This window comes from Camponotus floridanus, unplaced genomic scaffold (genome assembly GCF_003227725.1).
Source record: "Camponotus floridanus strain SB8 unplaced genomic scaffold, Cflo_v7.5 scaffold18, whole genome shotgun sequence".
Lineage (NCBI taxonomy): Eukaryota > Metazoa > Arthropoda > Insecta > Hymenoptera > Formicidae > Camponotus > Camponotus floridanus.
This window is the reverse complement of record NW_020229303.1, coordinates 1317910-1334770: the sequence shown is the minus strand read 5'-3', so window position 1 is coordinate 1334770 and position 16861 is coordinate 1317910. Positions and strand designations below refer to the sequence as shown.

Sequence of the window (16861 nt, the reverse complement as noted above, 5' to 3'; positions counted from 1 at the left end):
CTTGTGGTAAAACTTATGATATACTTGAAATAAATAATGTTTACTTGAATACAGTATACATTTTTCTCTGTGTACGGGCGTTTCTCGGAGCGCGATTTGCGTCCGAAAGATGTTGAAACTTCTCTTCCCGCGTATCCTAGATATCACACGACGCGTCGAAGAAATTAGAATATTTACTACGCTTTCGAATCTTCAGAATATAAAGTACTACGATTTAAAACGTTCCAAACGTGCTTTTCGTACCGCTCGATCGATTCTCTAAACGATTATTATCCCTCTTTACTGCGCGGAAAAGCGTTATCGCATTACATCCGTCCCCCTTTCGTAGACGACGTCGATATAATTATTAATGAAGTGACGATAAAACACACAAGGCACTCGGTTGGTACTCGTCTGAGGCGCCAGGAAAAATTTGTAAGAGTGCGGGACGCTTTATCGAATAGTTAAAACTCTTTCTACCTACGAACGCACGTCGATGTTTGGTAGAATCGAAAACACACGCAGAAGATACTTAAACATTTGCCGGGAATATGTATTTACGGCAAAATTATTAATTTATATTCTTGATATATCATTGGTAGAGTAGAACGAGGGGACTTGTTTTCATCCCTAACTCTATTCTTTCTTCTTTTTACTCTATATCCTACAATTATTGCTACTTTATTATTACTCGTACTAACGCTACGATTATATCTAGCCACTTTATACCGATAGTTTGTTTTTCGTTATTATTTTTTACTGGCAGGACGGCCCGGTAGCCGATAGTTTTAAATGCGAAGAAACAGCGTTGAGGCAATTCTAGATTCTTCCTCGTCTTATCGACTAAACTCTCTTATCTAAGATTCACGTGCATTTGATCTCATGAATGTAATTCTCTTGCAATAATTGCGTCTTTCATATTTTTCATCAAAAGCGCTCGCGCGAGCTACGAGCTCATGTAAACCTATTAAACCGGCGGCGAAAGACGCGTGGTAGTCGTGAAACAAGCTGAAAGCTCCGCTCGTTTCAATATAGAACGCGAGTCGGGCTGGGCCATACGATAACTTGCCCAATTTTCCACTTTTATTTTTAAGTCGTTAATTCCTTCAATAATTTTCTTTTTTTTTTTTTTTACACACATAAGTCTCGCTTCTTTTTTTCATTAGGAAAAAAAGGGAGAAAAAGGTAGTAAAGACATTATCTCACTTGCATCTTATGATAGTGCTTCAACGTCGTTAAAGTAATCGGTATAGCATCATATCCGTATACAATGTGTGCGCATACGGAAATAAAAAAAAGCGGCCGCTTAATTAATTAAAAGACGTATCCGCCAACTAATCCGTGAGTACTCGGGGAAAATTAAATTAATATTCAACAATAGAGAATAATATGCGCAACGCGAGAGAGAGCGGATGCTTCATATGTTACGTAATTTTTTTCCGAGGTATAAATATTCGTTTTTAATTAATTAAAATTATTTGACACGTGAAGAATCGGCTTCGACGCGGATTTATACACACACACACACACACATATAAGGAAGGATATATATATATATATATATATATATATATATATATATATATCTTTCTTTTTCGCATCGAAAATTCTCTCGATTCTTGCAAGTATTCACGAATTAACGGCAAGTACCTCACGCAGGGGTTTTGTGCGCGACACGCACACACGTGCTTTATATATTTATGCATACATATAAATATATACAGCGTCCATTCATTATTCCGTGGCGAGAGTCTCGTCTCGAGTAGTAGACGATTATTATTCTAAAGTAATATGCGCAGCGACTGGAGGAGCTCTTACCGAGCGTGCTTCTCTCTCTCTCATTTATTTCCCCCCCCCCCCCGATGCAAGACGCGTCATATTGTGCAATCTCTCTCTTTTTACAGAGGAAACTGAGTTTTACGTGCCTTTTAAGCAGTAGTACATTGAATTCTCCGCTCCATACGTCTAGGTGTTTCAACAGCTAATCTCAGGCCGCGGCGCGTTTCTTCTCGGTGGCCGCTCTTTGTTGTTGTTTGAAAACTTTTTGCGGTACCGCACTGTAAAAAGAGTGTAAAATTACACATATAATCAGTGTAACTATTACGCTATTTATAACGGGAATATATAAAGTCGCGTTCACTTTTACAAAAATTAGTTTTTTTACTCTTTATTGTGTAAATATTCGTTTATATTTGATGAGAAATTAACAAGGCTAAAAGTGTAATTTTTGAATTTTATGTAAATGTACAATTTTTTGTAACATTTATATAATATTTAAAAATTACACTTAATAAACGAATATTTACACAATAAAGAGTAAAATAATTAATTTTTGCAAAAGTACATGAATTTATATATTTTCGTTATAAATAGCGTAATTGTTACACTAATTATGTATGTAATTTTAAATTAAATTTAATACGTGAAATTGTATAAATACATATACAAAATGTATTATTACATAAACATTTCTAGAGATCTACTTCTAACATGTAAACTTATTAGTACCAGATGCTTACTTGCCATTTAAGATAATAATTTTATCTATGAAATGTAAATTTACTAATGTATGCAAATGTACAGCTTTGATAGTCGGTCTCAATATTACCCACTATAATAGTTGTAAATTTACAACAACAATTTTTTACAGTGCGTTTGGCTCCCCATACAGTTTACTTGTACGATTATCACAGCTTTCGCCGGTATCGCAAAAAGTTTCGATTGTATTTTAGACGTTTTACGGCTGTTAAGGATCGGACGACGTCGCGCTTTCGTTCGGACGTGGTTTCCGGGAGACTTGTGGTCATCGTCGTCGTCGTCCGGCGGGTTGTCAGGAACTTCGATATGTAATGCCTGTCGATGGTTTTCGTATCGGAAAACGCGTCACACACGTGCAATGATTGCAGGGTACATTAACTCTCTCTCTCTCTCTCTCTCTCTCTATCTTTCTCTCTTTCGAAATGGCGACACGACGACTGCGCATTCGTTCTACTCGCCGTGAAATAATGAAGGGACTTTACGCGTGTGTTTGCGTAATAATGTAGAATCTATACCGAATCGTTTGTCGGAGACACTTACAATTAGTACCGAAGGGAACTCGTGTACGGATATATCTATATTCATATAGAGAACTATAATGAACAATTTATTTTTTCAACGAGCATATCATATCATTTTTATAAGGGATTCGGCGTCGAAAAAGTTTTTTCGGGAAACCTTTCGTCAACGAGCGGTCCCGCGCAAATCAACCCGGATGGTCGCGAAACGTCATCGGCACTTTTGCTAAATGCAGTTACTTTCTCGTTGCGCCCGCGAGCCTCGAGGAGCAAATTCCCTTTTTCTGTTTCCTTACCTCCGAGAGGAAGAAAGGGGGGCTATTCTATAACGAAAATACCCTCTCTTACGCATTTCTCCGATTCGCGCGTGAGCAGATGCAGATTGTTCGAAACGAGGGGAAAGGAAACGGAGGTCGGTGACCGTGCGAGAAAAAGATGGGGACGCGTATGATATCGTTTATCTGTTCCTGATAACACCACAGATCGCATATACACTTATATACGTAAAATACCGGTGTGTGTACCGCTTGCTTTTATACTACTTTTCCTTTCTATAGCATTTTCCTAACGTGATATCATTATTGCAACGCGATTATCTCATCTCGCGCGTAATGTATAATCTCGTATTTTATAAAGATCTATAACGCAACACAGAGTGAAGGTATCGATACGATCCACCAAGACACTCGACTTCCACAGCGAAAGTTTTTCGGAGGACCCGGCAAAATCGAGGAAAGATTGAGACTGGCCTTTACGACTGTGTCTAAATTAGCTTATGTAAATGTACACACGTGTTTGTATGCTTCATCTTCGAGCATAAGCATTCGTAATAAGTGCACGGTGAATTATATCGTTTGGGAGATATGGGATTCCTGTTTCGTTTGATCGTCGTACACGCGATATATATCATAATACTTGATCATCGTACACGCGACACCGTAATGACTAGATACACCCTCTTCGAGTGAACGATGTCGAGGTAACCAAGCTAAAAGATCGGTATGGGAAGAGGAGATATCTCGCAAAATATAATTATATTCGACAATCGTACATGTATGGGGTATCCCCTTTTTTACACAAGTTTTTTTTTTTTCGTTGACTCGATCATCACTTCCTCTCTTCTATTTTATTCATCACTCGAAACATTTATGATTTAAAGGGATCTTTACATTTTAAAAAAATATTTTCTACATTTACTGAAGTAACCATCTCCCCTTTTCCTCGATATATGGATATTTTAAAATGCGCAATAATACCTGTGTGAAAGAATGTATTATTTAATATCGATATATACATCAGTTGTCTATAAAAGTCGGATTATAAATATTTGACAATTTAAACATTGTGTGTAAAATGAGGGGTGCCTTAATCCATGCGGATATCTTCTCGCAATTCCGAAAGAAATATCGAGAAATTAAAAGTCTCTTTCGATCGATAATCAAGAAATCATTAAGACGAAGAAGCGAAAAAAATTCGTAAAATTATCCCGCTCTAAAGATATGTACTTAATTAACATGAAACGGAAAAACACTACGCAGAATAAAACCAACTAGGAGATACTATTATATAATATATATACATAAAAAAAAAAAAGAATATATCTAAGCTGTTTGCAAGTGATGACGATATAAAGGGGAGAAGAGGGGAAAAGAGGCAGAGGAGGGAAATGAATTTGTAATGTACCACTGTATTTTGTAGGCAGCTAGCGAGTGTATAATACATATGCACAGGTACCCCCGGTGTATGTATGCGTGTATGTTTACGTATATAAATATACATATACGCTCTACCCTCTTGTCCCACTTATATGCACGCACACACGTACGCGTACCGTTTGCGAAAAACAGAGGAATATTTTGGATTTAAGAAAAAAAAGGAAAAAAAAGAGGAGAGGAACCGAGAAAATGGAGCTCGCGTGGAGAGATGTCGGAAGCTGTAAACGCGCCAGATTACATTTTCCGAATTTCCGAAAAGAGATACTCCACTCTCGCGCGCGTCTATCTCACGAAACGAGGGGCGCATACATTCTCTTTTGGCGCATATTGCATTTCGCCAGAGCTACCACCGACGCGTATCGACTTTTACATAGACACACACACACACACGCCGCACCCCCGCACACACATTCGCGTGTCTTCGACGCGACGACAGCGAGACCGTGCATAGACGCGCGATCACGCGCGCGTGTAAATCGAGAAATTATAACGCTTCGCGGGGCGAAAACGCTCGTGTCATTCGTCTGATCTTCCGTTTTTAGCCCGCCTCCTCTTTTTTTCGCGTCGCGCGCGAGAAGCGGCAAACGGAAGTGCAAAGGGAAGGGAAAAGGTCAACATTAATCTCACAGACTTAGATTTGGTGATTTTCGCGATGCGGCGAAAATTTTCCCTCGGGGATGGAAACGCTCGCAAAAACGAAATTTCATTCAATTTTTCATTCACGCCGTATGTAAGAACGATAATTGATATTGTGTACAATGTGTCAGGGCTATCTGTTGCCCCCCAAAAAAGCTCTTGTAGCTTACTCTCTCTCGCTCTTGCTCTCGCTGTCTCTCGTTCAAATCTTAGTCTCAAGGTCTTAAATATTTTCAGCGACTGTTGTTGTCGAAAGAATAAATGTAAATAAATCATCAGAACAGTATCAAAGCAGTATCAAGAGATTAACCATATAGTGACAACGTGGAGAGTTCAATTCATAAGACGTATTAATCCGTTATTACAACAAAAGCTTAATAGTTTATTGCTCAATAAATTAATAATACAATTAAAAATGAATGAATTTGAGAAATACTCTATGTATTTCCTTCCCTGGAAGATGAATGGGACGAGAGCTTTTCAATACTTTAAGAAAGTATTTTTTCATCGAGTACTTTTCGAGTTATGAGGCTTGAAATCATTTCTTAATTTTTACATAAATCGTAAAATATTCATTTTTCGATTATCTTACCTTAATACTTTCATGTACAAAATGAAGAAAAAATATGTAATTTGCAATTAACAATTACATTTTTTTTTTTCTAAAATAATTATGTGTTTTCTTTACACCAATTGATTTCTCTCATTATTTTGTACATAAAAGTGTTAAGGTAAGATAATCGAAAAATGAATATTTTACTCGATATTTTATGATTTATGTAAAAATTGAAATTATTTCAAGCCTCATAACTCGAAAAGTATTCGATGAAAAAATATTTTATTATAATGTATTGAAGAGCTCTCGAGGTAAGCTACAAGAGCTCTTTTTTGGCAACAGATAGGCCTGACACCCTATGTCGATAGATTTTATTCGACGTTCAAGAGCTAACGGGATTGCTGCGTATGTTAATTTCATTTTTCCGTATTCGAATGATCTGAGGAATTGAAAGTTTGTAATAAAGTCCCGCAAAGTGTGTATTAAACGTCTGTAAAATATATATTACATATCTGTCACGAAATATACTAAGCGCGAGATCACTCCAGAATTTCGTTATCATTTCTCTTTATATATGCGCGATGCTGAAAGGAAGATAAAGGAATAGCGTAGTAATGATATAATCGGACGTAAACAATAAAAAAATTAATTGCACGACGGCGGTGTAATGAGTGAAATAATCAACTACTTATTAGCTAGGCCGTAATGGAATATCACACTACGTGCCGACTAAATTCCCTCCCATCGCAGATTGATTGTGTGTTAACTAATAAGATTAAATAACGATATAGTACAGTTAAGGAATTTAATTATTATGGATAAATAAATAAATAAATAAAAAAAAAATACTATCTGTACGCTAAGCACACACGTTTCGAGCCGTAAACGTGACGTATGGCTAAGGCAATGTTTATGACTTAAACGAGTTTTTAATTTTAACGTGACACACTGAGTTACTCGGCGCGTCTGCACCGCGACGCACAGAAACGTCAAATTACCTTGTTAACTGCAAACTGAAAGATCGTTCAAGACAAAAAAAATGAAGTATTAGCAATAGTATAACTATATACACACACACACACGTACACACACATATAGACACACAAACACACATGTACACGATACAAAATCACGCGCGGCCGCATATACACGCTGCACAGGCTAGGAAAAATGAAATACTATCTATAACGACATTATAAATAAATATTAAGACGTCAACTGTATTTGTTTAATAAAGATGTACATTCGACGTGTGAATTGACCATCGAGTATCCGGCAGGTCACTGTAATTTTCATTGATTTCTTATTTAGACCGGGTTTATTCTGAACGACAGATTAAATGTGTCTCGAATATTTTTAATAGATTATTTTTGCATTTGTGCAATTTAAATGGCCTGCCGGTTAAAAATGGACATTGAATTATTTCTATTCTCTCCCACATTTTTCCCTCATATATTTTTCTTCTATATCGTTCATATTTTATTTCCGTAAATCTAAATAAGCGTTTGAAGGAGCGAAACAATTATATAAATATCTAAAGTTTTTTTTATTGATATATATATATATATATATTAAATAAAAGTTTATTTGCACATATACAGCGTGAATAATAGTAGAACTATACATAAATATTGTGTTGCGAATCTGCGATGTTTTAAGATAAATGAAAACTTGATATTTTTTCATTAATTATTTACAAATCTATTAAATACTATATATGTTTGAAACCAACATTATAATTCGATGCTCTATACTATCACATATGAGAGATATATCTTACTAAAAAAAAACTCAATTTTATACATATTCTTATTAATATCTAAAAAAAAACGTATATATATATTTAATTTTGAAAGATTACATTCTTTGGAAAAATTGTTTAAAGATGTAAGATGATATTGCAATAGATTTAATCTTAAAGAATTATATAAGTATGTTTGAAGAGTTATATAAATATGTTCATTTTATTTTCATAAATTATATGACTTGTCGAGATTACAACTCTTTTTGTATATTTTTTAGTAAATATCTTTAATAAAACGAGAAAATTCTATTGTTTTTATTATTTTCCATAGTAATATCCGTAATCCAAAATACTGTAATAACTAATCAATCCCGTCTACATGCACTTATTTCTTTTTAACTGCATTAATTTCTGACATTTTATACATTATGTATGTATGTACGTATTATATTATTTATATATTCATAACACAAAATGGTAGAAAAATTAATTTTCTAATCTAATTTTCAAAAATGTAAAATTACTTGTATGAATTTTATATCCGTTTCTTCTACCTTGTCAGATAATGTATAACATGGAAATGAGAAAGTAATAATTTATGTATTTTCATTTGTGTTCTTTTGTTACTTCATAATAAATATTAAGATACTAATATACAAGAGAACATAGTGATATATAATCAAAAAGATTTCGTTTCGGATAACATCCTGATTATAAGGGATGTTGTCCTTCGTGCAATACTTATCTTTGACATCGTATATTATATTTTTTTGCACTGTTTACACTTCGCCTTTCTTCAGTCCTTAAAATTTTTCCATTTTTCATTGCAGAAAGGAAAATATTTATGCTTTTTCTTTCAATGATTTTTATTACAAACTTATTTTATATATTATTATCCTACCATTATCATTTCGAATATTTATAGTAGGATGCACCCCTCATCTCAATATCAGCAAACAATGATTGTTGTTTCGCTGTTGTTATGAGAAAACAATTTTATGTTTTCGGCGCCCCAATGCAATAACGCTCCTTGACAAACGACGCTCCACACATAAGGAATAAAGAATTCTTCTGGTTGTTCCTCTTCCACATATTTAAACTTCAATTCTGGAAATTTCTGTGAACAATAATATAAAGAATAGGATTAAAATCTTTATAATTTATAAATAAATGATATAATAATTCCTTTAACAATCTACATACTCTTAAACGATCTCGTGGCCATTCTAAAGTTCCTTGCTGTATAGTAGCCAATACTTGACTAACACCCAATTGCGACTGATCTTTTTGCTCCAATTTATAAGAAAAGAAGTTAATCACCTAAAAATCAGACATCGATTATTGCAGTGATTTAAGCTTATAATAATATACTAAAATATCTATGTGTAAATGTTATATCAGTTGTAATTTAAAATTTACCGAATCAATATTTTGCACAATATCTTGGAAAGCAGTGTGCATTCTAAATGGTTGGAAAACGTCTTTTTTATATAAAAGAGTGTAAATTAAGTTTGGATTGTACGCGAGCCTGTGAGTTAAACAACTATTTATAATTTCTAATACCATCCGTAGAACCTCCTCAAGTATGGTCAAGTCTTGAATCTGCGGTACATATTTTAATTAATAATATTGACTGATTTATGTGTATTTTTACATATCAACTAAATATATCTTATATATATCTACCAAATCTGTGTTGGTGATGGCATTTCCATTAACAGTCACACTAATGGTATTGTCGGATGAAGTTATTGGCTGTGCTTGCGCTCGAATTTTTGCTTCTAATCGCGCGTGCTTTTTTGCAAGAGTTTCAAATAGACTCAATAATCTCTGACTAACATAAGGATGTAAGGATGTGAACTGGGCAGACATGTTTGCCAAAGCTGCTAGACAGTTTGTATGAAGATATTTATCCTGATAATGATAAAGAGAAATGATCATAATTTAAAAATGTAAAATTTTAAATCAATATATAATGAAAAAATAAAGAGGATGTCGCATACTTACTCTCATTTTAAACATATTATATTGTATTGTGCGGATTACAACAAGAATTAAAAGACCACCTAATGAAATTTCACTTATGGACCTCTCAGTGTACCATGTTACACCTTTGAGCATCTTGGGCAAAATAATATCAAATCAATTAATCGTTATCTTAATCATTACAATTATAAAAATTATTACAATACTTACAATTTCATGTATCCGTTTGTTAAACGTTTCATCCTCACTCAAAATTAGGAGAATGATAAGAGACATGTAAATATGATGTGACGTATTATTTGGTGCATGATATAATATTTGTAATATTGGAGTTACCTATAAATAAATATTTTAACATGAGAGATCATTAATCATTAAATATAATTATTCTCCAGGAAAAAAATTTAAATCACTTGCCAATAATTGTATATCAGGCCTTTTCATTATATCCTGCTTTACACTCGAATTCCTATGTAACAGCATGTAGAGCAAAAGCGTAATTTCATCCGTATTTGGTATTTTACAAATAGTGCTATATAATTTATTTAGATTAAATTTGAAGATCTCGGTTGTTTTCGTTTGTGATGTAGGTTGATCCTCTGCATAAAAGAATACTTTTATCATTTAAAATAATCAAATGTAGTAATACATATCTCCAATAATCGTGATATCAAGAAATTGTAATGAAATAATCATATAAATTAGATTATTAAATTGTATATTATTAAATTAGTCTAATGCATTCATCACACCTTGCATATCTATAAAGGAGAAGAGCGCATTTCTGTATGGGTTGTGCATAGCAGTACAATGATTTGTCAGAATCAATAAAAGTAATAGAGACTGACTAGCGAGTGGAGTTTCCGTATCACGCTTTTTTTCTTCGTCCTCAGCAGTGCCGTTATGCGCAACCTGTATATTTTTCGAAGCACTACCAATGCCCATTTTTATTACGTTCCACAATCCGGCTGAAATAATGCTTTATATTAACGCTTATAAGACAGATCATCCGCGTTTCGTGATATTGTCATATTTACCAGCTATGCTGAATACAATACTGCCCCCAGGTTGCTGCGTCAGCAGTCCTGGAGGAGCGTGTTCCTGTTGTATAAAATTGTGTAACAGTATACACACTACAGCAGGTGCTTGTTGACTCGAGTGTGCATGCATCGCTATCCTATATACAGTACTATACTCCGCTGCAGTTTGAGAAAATAATTGCACCGAAAGTAATACAAGTAGACAATTAATTGCTTCCAAATGAACAACATATGTAAATTCACTGCAAAAGAAAGATGCTGATTATAATATATCCATGTATAGTATGTATTTCAAATATTTTTGGAAATGTATGTGTAAGTATATTATATAGGTCTTCGCTTACCATAAAGGTACATCTATGATAAGTTCCATCAATGCATCAAAAAGTTCTTCCAACCTAAAAGAAGACAGTGCTTCATTTGCTGAAGTTGTTTGCGGTGCCTCAATGTGTTTTAGCATCTCTTCCTCACCAACAGTCTCGATAAAGTATTTCAAAATACATCTCACAGCAAATAGTGCGTTGTATGTCTGCCAGGTTGATATTATACTGTAAGGATACAAATATAATTATCAAACTTATACAATTTAGGACAACCATATCTTTTTACAGACAAAATAAACACTTTTCATAAATTTAGCATAATTAATTATGACATAACAAAGCAATAGAAAGCTTACTTTTGATTTTGGACAGGTGCTAACAGTTCATTGATGCGAATAAGAGCTACCTGTATCAGAGTACCAAAGTTACCAGTAATCAAGTTATTTACAAGCAATTGTTGCAATGATAAGTCTAATCTCGAATCAAGTTCGATTTGATCGTTCCTTGTAACAGGTGGTCGCATGTTGTAAGATAAGAATGTGTTCCAGAATGGATCGTTTGCAAGTATGCTTTGCTTTCCGCAGAATCTTTCCAGGTATACATTCTTGGAGAGATCTTCATAGCGACTCGGTGTCGTACCCATTGCTTCTATTGATCTTCTGAAAATGATAAAAGCAACGGCTCTTGGTATCTGACATATCTCGAATACACATTCCTTTTTTTACAAACTTATATCATTTTTTAACTAGATGCATGTAATATTTATATGCATACATAATATGTTTATACATAAGAGACAATAATAAAGCATAATATTCATATAATTATAGGAATATTATATCAAACAATTAATCATCAACATTCTGTTGAATTTGAAAGATTTTCTACATGGTATCCTGTATTTACATATCGTAAACATAAATAAACGTAAATTTGTTTCTAAAAACAATACAATCAAAACACGTTGACAGTTCAGTTTGACAGCAGCTTAGAGTGCACTTAAAGCAAATTCACAGGAATAATCACGCGCAATTAACCCATATATTCTAATGATGCAATGTACAATCATATTTCAACGTTACTTTTCCACTACAACAATGGGATATTATTTGGCCAACGAGAGTCTACGTAAACGTCGTGACAGATGAAACGCGTTAATAACCTTCGCACGTCATGTATCGAGGATGGTTCGATAAAATCACCGATCAGTCCTTATTTGAGCGGTTATTCGCACTGTAATTCTATCACTCGAGATATTCGAGCTCGATTCAATCGCTAAAATAACGTACACTTACAAAATTACGGATACTAATAATCAGTCGATTCTCGCATATAATGCATGGAGAGAGAAAAGTTCCATCAATGATCAAAGATGCCAGAATGAAGACGCAACAGCACGTGTGTCCGTGGAAGGGATAGGCTGTCAATGGAGGGGAGAGGGGATATACTAAGCATGCGTCCACGTCTAATGGACATTTAATAGAGGTTATTTCTATTTCTCACTGGATAGTCAGTCATTGATGAATCGATCCCATCGTATCAATTGTATCAAAATTTAATGCCTTAATTAATTTTGCAATCAGACGTGAATATTCGTTAATAAAATTTTCTTAGCATAATTATAGAAATTATAAATAATTATAAATAATTGCATATATTATAAATATATAATAATAATAATTGCAATAATTATAAAAATATCTTATCAATAATTATCTTATTAAAAAGTATTTTATTTTAAAAAGATATATGAAACTAATTTTTGTTTTAATTTTTGAAAAAATTTAAAGAAATGTTTTTCTTGATTCTAAAAATATTATATTTAAACATGTCAAACATGTTCTTTACATAAAACAAAATAACTATAATATAATAAAATAAAATAATTTAGTACAATAAAATAAAACAATTTATTAATTAACTATAATATAAAATAAAATAATTTAGTATAATAAAGTAAAATAATTTACATAATAAATAAATTAATAAATAAATTAAAATAAATTAAAATAATTTTAATTCAATGAAATAATATTGAAGGACTAATACATATTTTGAGAATTAGTTTAATATTATCATTTATTTTATTTTTTGTCAGTGAAATTGACATCACCTCGTTTTAATCAATAATTAATGCTCCGTCTATCTATTCAGATATCAATGGTGAAAGCTTTATATAAATATATCGATTTAACACATGCCTTCTTAAGAATAGTTTTATCGATATAATACTATATTCAAGAGAGATATGAAAATGTAATAGCAAGTTAAAAATTATCATATTATGACATTTATGACATCTTAAAAATTATTATTAAATATGATATTAAGCTAGCATGAGAAAAAGAGAATGCATCAATGTCAGTGTCGATTCAAGACGCCAAAGTGCCAATATTTGCCAATTTTATAATAGGTGGCATATCGGGGTAAAAACTATCGTACATCTCATATTTATCATATTATTATAATAATTTAAATAATTTAAATAATTATTATAATAATAAAAATCATTATTTTTTTCTAATTATCAAAATCATTCAATATGCAAATACTTAGAATAAATATTTTCGTAATTCATGACAAATTTATTTTACTAATGACAGAGTGACAGCTCAGATCGCAACGCATCCTATGGATGTCCTTAAAATACGCATGCAAGTGTCGCGTGATTCTTTACGCGAAACAGCATTACAAACATTTAGCACGAATGGATTTCGTGGTTTTTATACAGGATTAAGCGCAGCCATTCTTCGTCAACTGACTTATACTACCAGCAGGCTTGGAATCTACACCACCTTGTTGGATATCGGAGAGTAATGGCAATTATTGTATAATTATTGCATAATTATATTATGTTGGAAAATTGATTGCGTAATTCGTAGAGTTAAATCACATTGGATATATCATAAATTATATATAAATTGATTGATATATATAAATGATATATATAAATTGATATATATAAATTGATATAAATTGATATATATAAATGACGTGTTTAAATAATAGGATATATATAAATTGATTGATTTGATATTTATTGTCTATATCTAAAATGTCGACTAAATTCCTTTCTTCTAGGCAACATTTCGGCTATTTAAATTATGTGACGATGATTAGTCTCGGGATGATAGCCGGCGTGATGGGTTCTTTTATAGGTACTCCCACGGATTTGATTTTGATACGCATGATAGCTGATATAAATTTGCCCGCAGGTTATCTTGATTTCTGCTTTCCCTTAGAGACTTTCTTTTTCGACATGATTTAAATTTAAGATAATAAAGCGTAAACGCTTACACATTTTTTTATATGAAAGTTAATATTTAGAAAAACGAAAGAATTATAAGAGTGCCATTAGTGGCATTTTCGACACATGGAAAACCGAAGGATTTGCTGGATTATGGAGAGGAGCAGTGCCGACGATGGGCAGAGCAGCGATTGTTAATGGAGCACAATTAGGTACATACACTAAAGCGAAGATGATGTTACATGACACAGGTTATTAAAATTATTTATTTAAGTTAGTTATTAAATTAGTTATTAAATTAATTATCAAAATTTACAATATTATACTATTTCAATATATTCTCAAGAAAAAATATAACGATAAGAAAAAATACAATTAATATAATTAATAGTGATAAGAGTAATAATGATTTACTGCAATGATTGTGCAATGATTTTAATTTGAAATTTAATAATAATGTTAATAAATATTTTTAATAAGATAGGATACATCCAAAACGGTATATCATTGCAATTTGCCGCTGCTTTGATGTCCAGCATAATTACGTGCTTTGCCTCGATTCCGGTGGACGTTGCCAAAACTAGGTAAAATGACAAAATTCTAATGCAGAATATTTGACTTAGGTGTTTAAACACATGTTCTTGTAGAATTCAAAATTGGAGACAGTCCACGAAATCACCTAATATCATAGCTATGATCGTTAATATTATCAAGACAGAAGGTTTAATATCATTGTGGCATGGTTTTATTCCATATTATTCTAGAGCAGCACCTAACACTGTAATTACCATGGTGTGCGCTGATCAACTTCATCAAATGTATTTCACATATTTTCCGGTGTGACTTTCAATATCAGCCTTAAAATTATGTGCTCTCTCTCTCTCTCTCTCTCTCTCTCTCTCTCTCTCTCTCTCTCTCTTCTTTTATGATTAAAATAAAATAACAAAAATTTGTCATTATTTAAGGATAATATTATTTCGATGTATAAAATTTAATTTTAAATTGTTCGTACATGATACATTTATAATTTTAAATGTATATAAAAATATAAACGTGCAAATGTTAATTTGCACACTTTTGATTATTACTAAAAATATGTTCTATACAAATTCATCAATTGCTCATTGATAACAAGAGTTAGTACTGTATGCGGACCTATCCTACAGTAAGTTGGCCAGAAACCTTTCCAGAGAGATCCTATCCCTTCATTTTTTGCTATTGACATCATAACTGCGATCATGCCAGGAGGTTTTTCGATGCCCTTCATGTTTTGTATCCTGTAGACGTGAAACAAGGCTAATTAAATTCCTCTAAAATTAATTAACTTATTATTAAAAACATTATTATTAAAAATATTAAATGTGATAACCTGGTTTTCGTGACATCAAAGGGCATTGAATTGAAAGCCGTGAGAAATCCTGATATCATCGATGCACCAAAGTGCAAAGCTATACCTTCCTTCATATTCACTATAAAAGTCATCGGCGAATTATTTTCCGTGAATTATAAAGAGACGTAGATAATGTTTAAAAAATGTTTAAAAACATTTCTGAGACTCTTTTATAGCATTTCTTTTTAGAAAAGCTTAGATTAATAAATATATTATGTGTATATTTGATATTCAAGGAATCGAAGCATTGAAAAAAGTACGAATTGCAAGATGTTAAAAACTGATTTGTACTTCGTGAGGCTATCAAATGCTTTGCTTGGCTGTAAGTTGCCAGTTGCGAAACGTTAACGACAATGGCCCTTCCTATTGTAGCTATGCTTCCTCTCCAAAGAGTAAATATTCCTTCCTCTCTAGCGATCCTGATGAACGCATCGAACACATTCTTGTAATTTCTTCGTTGATCTAAATATTCAAAAACATTAGAATTAATTTGAGCATTAAAACATTAAATAATTCTCTTAGGAAAGAATTTCCTCTAATATCAATATGAAAATTAGTTTAAAAATTTATCATTACCTACTGGTAATCTACCATCTATTGTCATCCTTACGAGAGCAACGTCGGCTGGTGTTCCAACAAAAGCTCCCATGGCCCCAGCAGTCCCAGCCATAAGCATCAAGGTAATAAAATTGGGACGATCGATATATGTTTGTCTAAGTGCACATCAAATAAAATCAACTTCTTTTCTAAAATTATAATCACATATTGCAACTGTGTGACTTCAATTATATCATTATTTGAATTATGTAATTAAGTTAATTTCGATTTTCGCGTTATTAAACTTTTATTATATACTTTTCCTGACATTTTTTTATTTAATTACGATGGCATTTACCTCCAAAAATCTTGCAATTGATTGTAAATCCCAAGTCGCACAGTCGTGTATGTGGCTTGTCTCACGAGACCAGCTGTCAAACCGCTGTAAAACGAAGTGATACCTTCTTTGCTATATGTTGTACTAATTATGTTGGAAATTGATGCTTTCCCCTTGTGTACTTGCATTCTGTTCTTGATCACGTCCATTGGATGAACCACGCAAGTCCCTCCCATTCTAACAATAAAAGCAGATTTTAATAAAATGCGCGCGTTATATTTTATTAATTAAATAATATCACCTAAAACAAATATT

General features: G+C 32.6%; 2 protein-coding genes across 2 annotated transcripts; one reads left to right on the top strand and one right to left on the bottom strand.

Moving 5' to 3' along the window:
• Positions 1–8215: 8215 nt before the first annotated feature.
• Positions 8216–12433, bottom strand: LOC105248717 (dymeclin). Its single transcript, XM_011253650.3, has 12 exons — positions 12331–12433; positions 11392–11694; positions 11057–11260; positions 10710–10954; positions 10425–10640; positions 10090–10271; positions 9883–10008; positions 9694–9807; positions 9373–9600; positions 9106–9288; positions 8890–9006; positions 8216–8803 (listed from the first exon to the last, which is right to left on the bottom strand). Exons 2-12 carry the CDS (start codon positions 11676–11678, stop codon positions 8636–8638), a joined length of 2070 nt encoding a protein of 689 aa, XP_011251952.1. The 5' UTR covers positions 11679–11694; positions 12331–12433; the 3' UTR covers positions 8216–8635.
• A 960-nt stretch (positions 12434–13393) lies between these two features.
• LOC109609809 (mitochondrial 2-oxoglutarate/malate carrier protein-like) lies at positions 13394–16657 on the top strand. The gene is made up of 7 exons (XM_020026718.1): positions 13394–13461; positions 13639–13848; positions 14117–14250; positions 14363–14533; positions 14767–14866; positions 14930–15074; positions 16595–16657. Exons 1-7 carry the CDS (start codon positions 13394–13396, stop codon positions 16655–16657), a joined length of 891 nt encoding a protein of 296 aa, XP_019882277.1.
• The last annotated feature ends 204 nt before the right edge of the window (positions 16658–16861 follow it).

Bases quoted from the DNA above. Each gene is read 5' to 3' on its own strand.
- LOC105248717 (XM_011253650.3), bottom strand. From the start codon at position 11,678: ATGGGTACGACACCGAGTCGCTATGAAGATCTCTCCAAGAATGTATAC. The intron at 10,272-10,424 runs GTGTGATGAATG...TCTTTTATGCAG, and splicing joins CTCCTTTATAGATATGCAAG to AGGATCAACCTACATCACAA. The intron at 9,808-9,882 runs GTAAGTATTGTA...ATTTTGCCCAAG, and splicing joins ACAAACGGATACATGAAATT to ATGCTCAAAGGTGTAACATG.
- LOC109609809 (XM_020026718.1), top strand. From the start codon at position 13,394: ATGTCAGTGTCGATTCAAGACGCCAAAGTGCCAATATTTGCCAATTTT. The intron at 14,534-14,766 runs GTTATTAAAATT...TTAATAAGATAG, and splicing joins GATGATGTTACATGACACAG to GATACATCCAAAACGGTATA. The intron at 14,867-14,929 runs GTAAAATGACAA...ATGTTCTTGTAG, and splicing joins GTGGACGTTGCCAAAACTAG to AATTCAAAATTGGAGACAGT.